Source organism: Oncorhynchus gorbuscha, linkage group LG08 (genome assembly GCF_021184085.1).
Source record: "Oncorhynchus gorbuscha isolate QuinsamMale2020 ecotype Even-year linkage group LG08, OgorEven_v1.0, whole genome shotgun sequence".
In the NCBI taxonomy this organism is placed as follows: Eukaryota; Metazoa; Chordata; class Actinopteri; order Salmoniformes; family Salmonidae; genus Oncorhynchus; species Oncorhynchus gorbuscha.
The window spans coordinates 61,537,790-61,551,920 of record NC_060180.1 but is presented as its reverse complement, the minus strand read 5'-3'; the positions used below and the strand labels follow the sequence as shown (position 1 = coordinate 61,551,920).

Sequence of the window (14,131 nt, the reverse complement as noted above, 5' to 3'; positions counted from 1 at the left end):
TTCTTTCATCACAATCCCAGTGGGCCAGAAGTTTACATACACTCAATTAGTTTTTGGTAGCATTGCCTTTAAATTGTTTAGCTTGGGTCAAACGTTTCGGGTAGCCTTCCACAAGATTCCCACAATAAGTGGGGTGAATTTTGGCCCATTCCTCCTGACAGAGCTGATGGAACTGAGTCAGGTCTTTAGGCCTCCTTGCTCACACACGCTTTATCAGTTCTGCTCACACATTCTCTATAGGATTGAGGTCAGGGCTTTGTGATGGCCACTCCAATACCTTGACTTTATTATCCTTAAGCCATTCTGCCACAACATTGGAAGTATACTTGGGGTCATTGTCCATTTGGAAGACTCATTTGCGACCAAACTTTAACTTCCTGACTGATGTCTTGGGATGTTGCTTCAATATATCTACATAATTTAACTTCCTCATGATGCCATCTATTTTGTGAAGTGCACCAGTCCCTCCTGCAGCAAAGCACCCCCACAACATGATGCTGCCACCCCCATGCTTCACGGTTGGGATGGTGTTCTTCAGCTTGCAAGTCTCCCCCTTTTTCCTCCAAACATAACGATGGTCATTATTAGAACTGCCAAACAGTTCTATTTTTGTTTCATCAGACCAGAGGACATTTCTCCAAAAAGTACGATCTTTGTCCCCATATGCAGTTGCAAACCGTAGTCTGGCATTTTTTATGGCAGTTTTGGAGCAGTGGCTTCTTCCTTGCTGAGTGGCCTTTCAGGTTTTGTCGATATAGGACTTGTTTTACTGTGGATATAGATACTTTTGTACCTGTTTCCTCCAGCATCTTCACAGGGTCCTTTGCTGTTGTTCTGGGATTGATTTGCACTTTTCGCACCAATGTACGTTCATCTCTAGGAGACAGAACGAGTCTCCTTCCTGAGCGGTATGATGGCTGCATGGTCCAATGGTGTTTATACTTGCGTACTATTGTTTGTACAGATGAACGTGGTATCTTTAGGCATTTGGAAATAAGTATGAACCAGACTTGTGGAGGTCTACAAAAAAAATTGAGATCGTGGCAGATTTCTTTTGATCTTCCCATGATGTCAAGCAAAGAGGCACTGAGATTCAAAGTGGGCCTTGAAATACATCCACAGGTACACCTCCAATTGACTCAAATTTGTTCCAAGATGGCATAGCAGTTCAGACGTCTTTTGTCCTCGTCTTGTCATGTCCGGTATATATATATATTTACAACTTTTTTCACATACCTTTTTATATATATTTTTATTTTCCATAAACTCATCTTCAAAACACTCTCCTGCAACCCGCCTCACCAATTTATATTTATTTTAAAAAGTATTATTTACCTCAAATCTGTAATCCTCCATAGAAGCTAGCCAGAAGCTAATCCAGAAGCTAGCCAGAAGCTAATCCAGAAGCTAGCCAGAAGCTAATCAGAAGCTAGTTAGCTTCTTTAGTATTCAGCTAACCACGGTTTGTGGTCATCAGCTATCCTTTAGCTCGAACATCTATCGCCTGTTTTGTATGGCGCGGCTCGGAACATACCGGACCTATTTTTCTCTCCATGTCCCTGGATTTCAACCGCTAACTCTGGACATTCATACCTGGATCTCGCAGCTAGCTAGCTGCTATCCGTGTGACTATCGGCTTTCGTCGATTCCGGAGCAAACATCAATTATTCCGGAGCTAGCCAGCTGAAGAGCTCCATCAATCACTTCTGGGCTACAATCACCTATCCGGACCCGTTTTACTGCCAACGCGGAGCCCCACCGGGCCTTCACAACTGGACTATCGACGTTATCTACCCGAAGGAGTTATCCGGCTGGCTCCTCCGTCGCAACGTTACCTGAACGCCCATCTGCGGTCCGCTAACCGTTAGCTGTCTTATCGGCTGCTATCTGAATAGACATATCGGACAATTTATTTATTTATTTGTATTATTTTTATAATAAAAATATTCTTCTTTTTTTGTTCTTTTTTTTCTTGGTCCTCTATAACTATATCTATTGTTTTTGTTGTTGTTGTGTGATTTGGATTAATCCCCTCTACCACACGGAACCCCACTAATCTACCGACCGAACGCACGAGGTGGCTAATAACAGACCTCCATTCTATGCTAGCTTGCTACCGATGGCCTGGCTAGCTGTCTAAATCGCCGTGACCCCAACCAACCTCTCTACTCACTGGACCCTTTTGATCACTCGACTAAGCATGCCTCTCCTTAATGTCAATATGCCTTGTCCATTGCTGTTCTGGTTAGTGTTTATTGGCTTATTTCACTGTAGAGCCTCTAGTCCTGCTCACTATACCTTATCCAACCTATTAGTTCCACCACCCACACATGCGATGACACCCCCTGTTTCAATTATGTTTCTAGAGACAATATCTCTCTCTTCATCACTCAATACCTAGGTTTACCTCCACTGTATTCACATCCTACCATACCCTTGTCTGTACATTATACCTTGAAGCTATTTTATCGCCCCCAGAAACCTCCTTTTACTCTCTGTTCCAGACGTTCTAGACGACCAATTCTTATTGCTTTTAGCCGTACCCTTATCCTAATCCTTCTCTTTTCCTCTGGTGATGTAGAGGTGAATCCAGGCCCTGCAGTGCCTAGCTCCACTCCTATTCCCCAGGCACTCTCTTTTGATGACTTCTGTAACCGTAATAGCCTTGGTTTCATGCATGTTAACATTAGAAGCCTCCTCCCTAAGTTTGTTCTATTCACTGCTTTAGCACACTCTGCCAACCCGGATGTTCTAGCAGTGTCTGCATCCTGGCTTAGGAAGACCACCAAAAATTCTGAAATTTTAATCCCAAACTACAACATTTTCATACAAGATAGAACTGCCAAAGGGGGCGGTGTTGCAATCTACTGCAAAGATAGCCTGCAGAGTTCTGTCCTACTATCCAGGTCTGTACCCAAACAATTTGAACTTCTACTTTTAAAAATCCACCTCTCTAAAAACAAGTCTCTCACCGTTGCCGCCTGCTATAGACCACCCTCTGCCCCCAGCTGTGCTCTGGACACCATATGTGAACTGATTGCCCCCCATCTATCTTCAGAGCTCGTGCTGCTAGGCGACCTAAACTGGAACATACTTAACACCCCAGCCATCCTACAATCTAAACTTGATGCCCTCAATCTCACACAAATTATCAATGAACCTACCAGGTACCTCCCCAAAGCCTTAAACACGGGCACCCTCATAGATATCATCCTAACCAACTTGCCCTCTAAGTACACCTTTGCTGTCTTCAACCAAGATCTCAGCAATCACTGCCTCATTGCCTGCATCCGTAATGGGTCAGCGGTCAAACGACCTCCACTCATCACTGTCAAACGCTCCCTGAAACACTTCAGCGAGCAGGCCTTTCTAATCGACCTGGCCGGGGTATCCTGGAAGGATTTTGATCTCATCCCGTCAGTAGAGGATGCCTGGATATTTAAAAAAATGCCTGCCTAACCATCTTAAATAAACATGCCCCATTCAATAAATTTAGAACCAGGAACAGATATAGCCCTTGGTTCTCCCCAGACCTGACTGCCCTTAACCAACACAAAAACATCCTATGGCGTTATGCATTAGCATCGAACAGCCCCTGTGATATGCAGCTGTTCAGGGAAGCTAGAAACCATTATACACAGGTAGTTAGAAAAGCCAAGGCTAGCTTTTTCAAGCAGAAATTTGCTTCCTGCAACACCTAACTCAAAAAAGTTCTGGGACACTGTAAAGTCCATGGAGAATAAGAACACCTCCTCCCAGCTGCCCACTGCCCACTGCACTGAAGATAGGAAATACTGTCACCACTGATCAATCCACCATAATTGAGAATTTCAATAAGCATTTTTCTAAATTTGTGGAGTGGTTGTGTATGTAAACTTCTGACTTCAACTGTATGTGGATGACTCAACACGTCAGCTAATACAGCAACTGGAATGACTGCAACACTTAACAAATGGCTGCAGATAGTTTCAGAATGGGTGGCAAGAATACGTTTGTCCTAAATATTTCAAAAACTATTTGGGACAAATCATTCACTAAACCATAAACCTCAACTAAATCTTGTAATAAATAATGTGTAAATTGAACAAGTTGAGGTGACTCAACTGCCTGGAGTAACCCTGTATTGTAAACTGTCAAGGTCAAAACATATTGATACAACAGTAGCTAAGCTGGGGAGAAGTCCGTCCATAATAAAGCACTGTTTTCCTTTCTTAACAGCACTATCAACAAGGCAGGTCCTACAGGCTCTAGTTTCTACATTCTTAACAGCACTATTAACAAGGCAGGTCCTACAGGCACTAGTTTTGTCACACCTGGACTACTGTTCAGTCGTGTGGTCAGGTGCCACAATTGCAATTGGCTCAAAACAGGTCAGCACGGCTGGCCCTTGGATGTACAGAGAGAGCAATACTTTCTGAAGGCATAGTTTGTGTACATGTGTTTTATCGTAACCACAGCGACATTCAGCCTACGCACAGACAAATGAGGTTTTCTCCGTATGCCGTCAGTTGAAACTAGGGGTGTGCTGTCTTAGCCCACATCACTCATCTGATGATAAAGTCTCATGAGTCCCTTCTCAGAACATACAGTACACATATAGATGGCATTGCACAAGGCACAAACAATTGTAATCAAATGGAACATTTCCAAGAAAATGTTGTTTGAATTGCTTCAGCTCTTTAAAAGTATTTTGTGGTAGTCAAAGAAGTTTACAACTTTTTACTTAAGCGAAGCAGTGAAATATAGTGAAAGTTAAATATATTAAAACACCTGATCTCCTTGGGTTAACTCTTGTCAGAGGTAAGTCTGCAGATGGTCAAAAGGAAAAATTGGGCTGAAATGCATAGGTTTTCAATAATAAATACTCCTATTTCCTACTCAACGTCCCTTGTCCTCAAACAGTGGCAGAATTTTTCACACAGCGAGTAAGATTTCACACACACAGTAATTTCCCAGTGGGCAAAACTGGTTGAAACATAATTTAAACCAGTTCGGCTCAGTGTTTGTCCCTCCACGGGTCTTGTCAGAGCTCTGAGGTGCTGGTGGTGGCTCTTCTCTGGCTGCTAGACCTGGACCTCCTGAAGGTGAAGGTCTGCTTGGAGCTCCTCACTTCCCTGGTGATGAAGTAGTAACACAGAGCATCCAGACAACACGTGATGTTGGCCAGACTCATGGCCACCTGCAGGAACAGGCTGATATTGGTCTTGGCCATGCAGTCCTGGATCACGTCTTGGCGTACCTAGGAGGAGATAGTATTCCTGTAAGGCTTAGAGTTTTTCCTGGTCAAGTCACATGGCCAGGGGAAAAAAGTTGTCCCAGACATATTAATGCACATAAGATAACCGCAAGAACGTTTTTACAGTGCCTTATACTAAAAGGGATTACATTGTTTTTTTCCCCTCATCAATCTACACACAATACCCCATAATGACAAAGCAAAAACAGGTTTAGAAAAAACCCTTTACTCAGTACTTTGTTGGAGCATCTTTGGCAGTGATTACAGCCTCAAGTATTCTTGGGTATGACACTACAGGCTTGGCACACCTGTATTTGGGGGGGTTTCTCCCATTCTTCTGTGCAGATCCTCTCAAGCTCTGTCAGGTTGGATGGGGAGCGTCGCTGCACAGCTATTTTCAGGTCTCCTCAGAGATGTTTGATCAGGTTCACCTCCAGGTTCTGGCATGGCCACTCAAACTTCAGCTTTTTCAAATGCAAACTTCGTGTTTTCTGCTTGTTTTCGGCAGGTATAACCATGTCTAAAGATTACTTTTCAACATTGCCTGCTCCCGCGTGTTATCATTACTTAGAAAAATGTAAAATTGTAGGGCTTCCCTCATGCCCCTTTTCATGACGGTGCTAACAGCCACATGAGTGAGTGCTAGCTGGCTGCTGACCGGAATATGAAGATAGCCAAGACCAACAACACAATCAAATGGACTATACAGCTACAAGTAGTGAGTGGAGTTACAAACGGACTATACTATTCCACACACATAGCTGCAAATAGCCTGAAGCCACAGGGCTTTTCTCCCAGGTTCTATTTGCCTAAATGTGATCCTTGTGAACCGTAGGTTGGGATTTGGACCTGGCCACATGTACATTGAACAACACAGCAGCTTTTCTGACGTTTTAGATATTTCTGTATAACATACATGTTACAACGAAGTTAGCTCTTTGACAATGGGGCCAATGGGAAAGAATGTTTGTTTTCCACAATTTGTGGGCATGGTCGAGGGGAATTCCTTCTTATGACAAGAATACAGGTAATGACCAATGTAGCCTATTGATTGTGCTCTGAGGTGACGTTGAAATTGGCAGTGAATCTAACGTTACACAAGAGATCGACACATCACGTTGGGGGTGAGGAAACAACGGAAGCTTTTTCAATGAAGGAAGCGAAGTGGGCGAGGGGACCATTGGGCGATGTGAGCATGGGTGAGGGACGTGAACAGGGTGGGACCAAATTTGGGAAAAACTGAACTTCATGCAAATACTCTACAACGTCGTGTTGCTATTGACCAATCAACGCACACTATAGTTTCCAGACCATAATGGATTGGCTGCTGATACCTAAACTACCTAGCCTGCGTGCTAGTTTGACTATCCGAATTCATGGATAGAATCTCAGCCCTTATCCTTTCATCACGCTGACTGGCGGTAGCCTTTTGTCCATGGTCCTGAATCAATGCTCACAGTGAGTGCTGTTTTTATGAGCGCATCTTGGGCTACCAGTCTTTCTGGGGCTTCTCTTACTTAATCTTAAGGATCGAACCCTTTTTTTCAATTTTCGCCTAAAATGACTAACTGCCTGTAGCTCAGAACCTGAAGCAAGGATATGCATATTCTTGATACTATTTGAAAGGAAACACTTTGAAATGTGAAATTAATGTAGGAGAATATAACACATTAGATCTGGTTAAAGATATTACAAACCAAAAACATGCGTATATATATATATATTTTTTTTTCATCCTTGAAATGCAAGAGAAAGGCCATAATATAATTTTGCAGTTTAGGCGCAATTTAGATGTTGGCCACTAGATGGCAGCAGTGTATGTGCAAAGTTTCAGACTGAACCAGTGAAAAATTGCAATACATCAGAAAATTTGTCTTGCATGGAGCTTCTATCAGACTTAAATAGGCATCACTAGCTGGCCTCTAGCCAGTACCCTGCCCTGAACTTACTCACTGTTGCAATCCGGCTACCACACGTTTTTTCAACCCTGCACCTGCTGCCCTATGTACATAGACATGAAACACTGTTCACTTTATCAGTGGTGGAAAAAGTACCCAATTGTTATACTACAGTAAAAGTAAAGATACCTTAATAGAAAATGACTCAAGTAAAAGTAACCCAGTAAAATACTACTTCAGTAAAAGTCTAAAAGTATTTGGTTTTAAATATACATAAGTATCAAAAGTAAATGTAATTGCTAAAATATGCTTAAGTATCAAAAGTAAAAGTATAAATAATAAAAAATTCCTTATATTAAGAAAACCAGATGGCACAATTTTAAATGTGTTATTTTTGTACAGATAGACATTATTTACATACAAAGCATTTGTGTTTAGTGAGCCCGCCAGATCAGAGGCAGTAGAGATGACCAGGGATGTTCAATTGTTAAGTGATAATATTTCTCAATTCCATTATTTTACTTTTTAGATGAATGTGTATTGTTAGATAATACTGCACTGTTGGAGCTAGGGACACAAGCATTTCGATACCACCGCAATAACATTGGCTAAATATGTGTATGCAACCAATAACATTTGATTTCAATTGCTATAGCGTGTGTGTTTGTGTGTTGCTTTCGGATTGGCATTTACTCTTATTCACGGCAGATTCAAATGAGCTACTGTCATGTAAGACATTTCACATCAGCTATGACTATAGAATATGCACTTTGTTTTATTTAGTTAGCTTTTCTGAAACTCTCTAGAGAAGTAGCGGCTTGGCTACACTCATTGCATAGCGTACTGTCACAAATTCGACAGAAATGTAGCCTATAGTTGTAATAATTGAAGTTTAAGTTATGAAGCCTGTAAGAATCTTTGATAAGTTGGTGGTGCTCAACCTGTTGAGCTGATCTGTGTGTGTTTTTAGGCGCAAGTTATGTGTAGTCTAGGCCTACTGGAGCTTGGCTGCATTTCAGATACACATGTTGTAGTGGGGCATATATCTTTCTTGTGCTATTATATAAAGCGATGGTTGTTGATGTGTACGGCTACATTTCAGATACATGTGAACAGTCATAGGACCAATCTACCTTGTGGTATTAGGGCTATAAAGCAATACTAGTTGTTCCCCCCCATAGATTTAAAATGCCCACTCAGGCATGTCATCCTGGAGCCGGGCCTGTTAGTAATTAACTCACCAGGAACTGCAGCAGGATGCCCAGGTGGCTAGGCGTGAAGGGGACCAGGAAGGCACAGAGACTGCTGTAGATGATCCTCACACAGGCTCTGTTCTTATGGCTCTCTTTGCCGGACTGCCTCAGCGTCCGGATGCTCTGTGCCGAACACACCACCAGCACCAGGGTAGGCCCCACAAACCCAAAGCCCAAGAGGCAGCTGATCACATCTGGGCGCCAGCCCTTCTCTGAGAAGCCGTGGAAGCAGTGGAAGGACCCATTTCCCGCCATGCGGAACGAGTAGATGGGTGAGGTGCCTCCCAGCACCACCACCCAGACCAGGATGCAGATCCCCAGAGCGGCCCGGCGGGAGCGGAGCTGCTTGGCGCGGAAGGGGTGGCGTATGGCCACCCAGCGGTCCATGGCTATGCAAGCAATGGTGTAGATGCTGCCGTACATGCCCACAAAGTACAGGCTCTCCAGGAAGGAGCAGAGGAAGCGGTGGTGGGCTTCCCAGTGGTGGATGGTGGCGTGCATCTTAAATGGGAGCAGGAGGAGGAGAAGGAGGTCCAGGAGGGCCAGGTTGGTCATGTAGATGGTGGACTCTGTCCACTTGCGGAGGAGGAAGCAGAAGACAACCAGGGCCAGGATGTTGAGGACAAGGCCGCACACGAAGATGGGCACATAGATGGCAAGTTCCAGTGATTTCATGAGGCGGTCTACCTCGGTGAAGGAGCAGTTGGTTTTCATGGTGCCGCTGAGGAGTAAATGGGAGACGTTGGGTAAGCCAATTCAAATAGACTTTGTCATTTACTTTTCTAAAAGGAATGGTGTTTTGATTATGAATGAGTCTCACAAAATGTAGGATAAAAATGATGGCCATACTATCTACCTTTTTGATTTGTCTTTTTTTCTCACAATAATTGTTCCACTACTTTGATAATTACTTGTCCCCATATACCCCATGTATCATTTTACTGGCACTGAGATTGAAACACCCACATGCACACACAAACACACGCATGCACACACAAACACTTACACGTGCCAATATGCAAAACCTCCTTTCTTTTCTCAGTTGTGTGGGTAGCCTACAGTAGCTATACCCTCCTCACATATGAAAGCAGTGCCTGCCAGATTTAATGTGAGAACCCTTAAAGATGCAGTCCGGGGTCTTAAGCACAACAAATGTGTAATATATTGTACGAATTGGATTTCTAACATATCGTACGAATTGCACAAATAAATAGATATATTTGTTGTATTTTTTTGCGGGACGCAACACATATCATGCGCAATGAATGATGTAGTACACAATTGGGTGACCCGTTTTAGCTCGTGAGCACCACTTTCAAAACTACTGGCTGAAATGTTACTAAAGTTTCGGAGAATCACTTTAACCACTTCACTACCAGTCTGCATGCCGTATGGCCTAATACTATTCCCGAACCAAAATATTTTTGTGTCTGGGTCTCATCAAATACTGTAGAACTAAATTAAGTAACCTGGTAAAATAACAACCTATACATTTTTTATTAGTTAGTATTTTTCTAAGTTTAAGATGACTTCGGATTACGTTTATTATGTTGTTGTAGATAACCTATTATATTGGTTTGATTTGAATAATCACTCTTCTCTGAGTGTGTTTTCTGTTGTAATGATGTAACACCATCATTGGTGTGAAGTAATTAGATAAAAATACTTAAGTAGTTTTGGGAGTATCTGTACTTTACTATTGATATTTTTGACTACTTTTACTTTCCTACATTTCTAAAGAAAATAATGTACTTTTTACTACATACATTTTCCCTGACACCCAAAAGTACTTGTTACATTTTAAATCTTTAAATGCTTTGTTTGTAAATAATATCTGAGTGTTGGAGTGTGCCCCTGGCTATCTGTAAATAAAATAAAAACAAGAAAATGGTGGCGCCTGTATATTTAACACCAAATACTTTTACTCAAGTAGTATTTTACTGGGCGACTAACTTTTAATTTGAATCTGCCGTGAATAAGAGTAAATGCTATTCCGAAAGCAACACACAAACACACACGCTATAGCAAATCAAATAAAATGTTATTGGTTGCATACACATATTTAGCATATTATTAGACTTTTACTTGAGTCATTTTCTATGAAGGTATGTTTACTTTTACTGAAGTATGAAAATTGGGTACTTTTCCCACCACCATACAGTATATACAGTAAGTGAAACCTTACCTTATAGATGCCAGTCTGCTGGTGTGTCTGTCTGTCAATCTGTCTATCTGTGCCAGACAAATTAGTTTAACACTTCTGCTTTCAGTACCTTTGTTTTTTTTCATGACCACTTCCTATGTGAGAGAACTCCAATAGTCTGAATTGGTGCTCTCCACACCAGATTACAGCTGCAGACAAGAGGTTATGTCTGGGACATAACTTAGAGATACAAACACAAATCAGAACAATCACAATTGTTTGAGAACATAGTGTCATTCTTCTATCACATATAACATATGATATACAGATTTAAAAAGTCAAAGGCCTAGATTCAATCAGATCAATCGTCAACCGCATTAGAGCTGTCAAATTAGTGAGCAGCTGCACTGCTTCTTGACACAATGTTCAGCCGCACCAATGTGTCAGAGGAAACACCGTACAACTGGCAACCGAAGTCAGCGGGCATGCACCCGTCCCGCTACAAGGAGAGGACATCCTGGCCAGCCAAACCCTCCCCTAACCCGGACATCGCTGGCCCAATTGTGTGCCACCTCATCTCCCAGTCACGACGGCTGTGACACAGCCTGGGATTAAACCCGGGTCTGTAGTGACGCCTCTAGCACTGTGATGCAGAGCCTTAGACCGCTGCGCCACTCGGGAGGCCACGAGCAGCTACTCTCTTGAACATTGTCACGAAGCCACACCCATCCCACTCATATTTAGGTCAGAACGAGAAAATGATACTAACCCTATATAGAAATAATGCAGCTCAAATTCTAAATCATTCAACTAAATAATGAGGATTTCTATCAGCCTAATCGGGGTGTAGATTACATCTCAAATTCCACTGTTCTAACTTGTAAACAAGGTTGCATGGGATTTCTCTTAATGCGACTCCGTGCAACCAGTGGGAATGTCCACTTTGGGTATAATGCCAGGAGCCACTTGTGGATTTGACAGCTCAAATGCAGTTCCGACACCACCAAAACACGCCATACCTATGCCGACTAAAGCGGTTCTGATTGAATAGAGCCCAATGTCTGTCAGCAAAGCAGCAACATAGCCAGAAATAATTGGGGTTAGACAGCCACATCCCTTTGAACAATTGAGATGAGTTCAACAGTGAGGTACGCTTTTCACCAAGAGGTCCAAACGTCTTGCAATGTCATTGATGTACATACACTTTACAGCTGTCACTAGTTTTCCTTTTAATCATTTTACGTGTATTCATTTTTCAATGTAATTTGATTTATTTTATGGGATGTGTGTAAGTAACTAATTGTGTTTTTCTATTTTGCCAATGCATCTCTTGAAAGTGCCAATGACTCTCTTTGCCAATGCATCTCTTGCAACCCCCCCCCCAAACTATGAACCAGAAAAGTGACTCTACAGCTTTAATCCTGGTTACTGTAACCAAGGGTGTAGGAGCCAGGAGGGACAGTGGGGACATGCCCCCACCACCCTCCTATGTTAGAAGCAGGTAAAATGGTCCCCCCCAATAAAAATAACATAAAACATTGCAAGACTTTTTAGAAAAATGTGTCACCAGATGTGTTGAATGACTTTTATTTTGAAAAGGCCTCTTCTGCTGGAACGTGAGTCCCTTCCCCTCACCCCATGACTGGTTCCTTCTCACTCTTGGTTGTTACAAGTAGTGTGTTAGCGAGAGAAAAAGCACTGTGCAGCAGCACCACCAACATCACACACACAACACTGGGAAAAGTAATTGTTGTTTGCAACAACAAAGAAAGTTTGAGTAAAAAAATGTATGAATGTAAATAAACTTTTATATGTAGAACGAAGATGAGCAACTATACACTTTCTCGTGTCTAGTAGTTAGTTAGCTTTACATTTACAATTTACTCAATGTTTACTTGTGTCAGCTTTTAGCTAATGCTGGGTAGTTCTGGCTATGTGAAAAACTGATAATGAATGTTTTGAAGCCAAGAATAGTTACTAGCTGCACAATCACTGTCAGCCTTCAAGTTAGAAATGGATGTGTCACCAGTCAAAAAGAGAAAAACATAGGAAGTACCAGTTTTTTTCAAATGAGTGCAATGGACTGTAAGTAAGGCTCTTGGCAACTGTGCGCAAACCACCCCTGGCAAACTAGCTGGCACATTTGATTGCTTTCAGTTTAGATGTCTTTCACAGTGATTATGGGTCATGAAAGAGAAAAGGGATACCTAGTCAGTTGCACAAATGCATTCAAGCGAAGTGTGTCTTCTGCATTAATCCCAACACATCTGAAGGTTGATCCATATGTTACGACTTTGTTTGGTGCTATCATGATCTGGCAGGAGAGTGACAGCCATGAAAAAGACAGAAGGGGAAAGCGAGAAAGGCCACAAACCAACCATAGATTTCTAGAAAGCAAACACATTTAACCGTTCTGATTGGTCTCAGAAACCAATGGGTTGGGCTAGAGCCAGAACATACATGGGTAAAGCAGTGTTTAGAAAATGTGTCATTGACTTTGATACTCTGATTACTTAGAGATGGTCCAATCACTGATTACTTTTATTTATTTTTTCGTGGTATCCAATTGTTTTAGTAGCTACTATCTTGTCTCATTGCTACAACTCCAGTACGGGCTCGCAAAAGACGAAGTTTGAAAGTCATGCGTCCTCCGATACACAACCCAACCACGCCGCACTTCTTCTTAACAAAGGCCTAGATTCAAGCACATTGGTGCGGAAGCCAGCCGCACCAATGTGTCGGAGGAAACACCGTCCACCTGGCAACCTTGGTTAGCGCGCACCATGCCCGGCCCGCCACAGGAGTCGCTGGTGCGCGATGAGACAAGGATTTCCCTACCGGCCAAACCCTCCCTAACCCGGACGACGCTAGGCCAATTGTGCGTCGCCCCACAGACCTCCCGGTCGCGGCTGGTTACAACAGAGCCTGGGCGCAACTCTGGTGGCACAACTGGCACTGCAGCCATTAACCACTGCGCCACCCGGGAGGCCCACTGATGACCTTTAACTGTGTATATTGCTGGTTATTATTACAGTATTATAAGTTGAAAATATTAGGTTAGGTTTCCAACCATACAGTATGTAGAGCAGCAGTGGTAACAACCTGACATGGGGGAAGAGAGAAAACGACTAGGAAATGAACCATACAGTAGCAGAAAAAGTGTAGAATACATTAACAGTCACACTGGTATTGAGTACAGAATGAATGGCCATAGTCCTCAAACTGATTGCCAGTCAGAATCTGCTAAATAGATATGATCTTACAGCCCCGCCTAATGCAATGTTGTTTTGCCTGTTGAACACAACCCGGATGACAGGGGTCTGGTTCAAACCAGAACCCACAGAACCAGCTCTAGTTCTAATCTAGAACCATGATGGGATTCACAGTACTTGAATTGTGTGTTGCAATGACTCGTTGTTCCCGTTTCGCTGAGAGACAAACTGAACACCTACGGTATATTGTCTAGCTAGCATATCCAGCATTGAGCACATGTGAATGACTCATTCCCACTCTTCAGTGTGTATTGCATCAGTCCAATATCAGATATATCAGTTTAATTTGGTGTAATGAAACTACCGGTTTGTACTTTCATTTTCTATTC

The 14,131-nt window shown here is 42.6% G+C and overlaps 1 protein-coding gene across 1 annotated transcript; it reads right to left on the bottom strand.

Annotated features, from left to right (window-relative positions):
* Positions 1-3,817: 3,817 nt before the first annotated feature.
* On the bottom strand, positions 3,818-10,620 carry LOC124040956 (G-protein coupled receptor 55). The gene is made up of 3 exons (XM_046358086.1): positions 10,573-10,620; positions 8,376-9,108; positions 3,818-5,239 (listed from the first exon to the last, which is right to left on the bottom strand). Exons 2-3 carry the CDS (start codon positions 9,099-9,101, stop codon positions 5,024-5,026), a joined length of 942 nt encoding a protein of 313 aa, XP_046214042.1. The 5' UTR covers positions 9,102-9,108; positions 10,573-10,620; the 3' UTR covers positions 3,818-5,023.
* Positions 10,621-14,131: the final 3,511 nt, after the last annotated feature.

Excerpts from the sequence above, each read along its gene's own strand:
- LOC124040956 (XM_046358086.1), bottom strand. The coding sequence starts at position 9,101 with ATGAAAACCAACTGCTCCTTCACCGAGGTAGACCGCCTCATGAAATCA. Across the intron at positions 5,240-8,375 it reads GCATCCTGCTGCAGTTCCTG|GTACGCCAAGACGTGATCCA; the intron begins GTGAGTTAATTA and ends ATCTCCTCCTAG.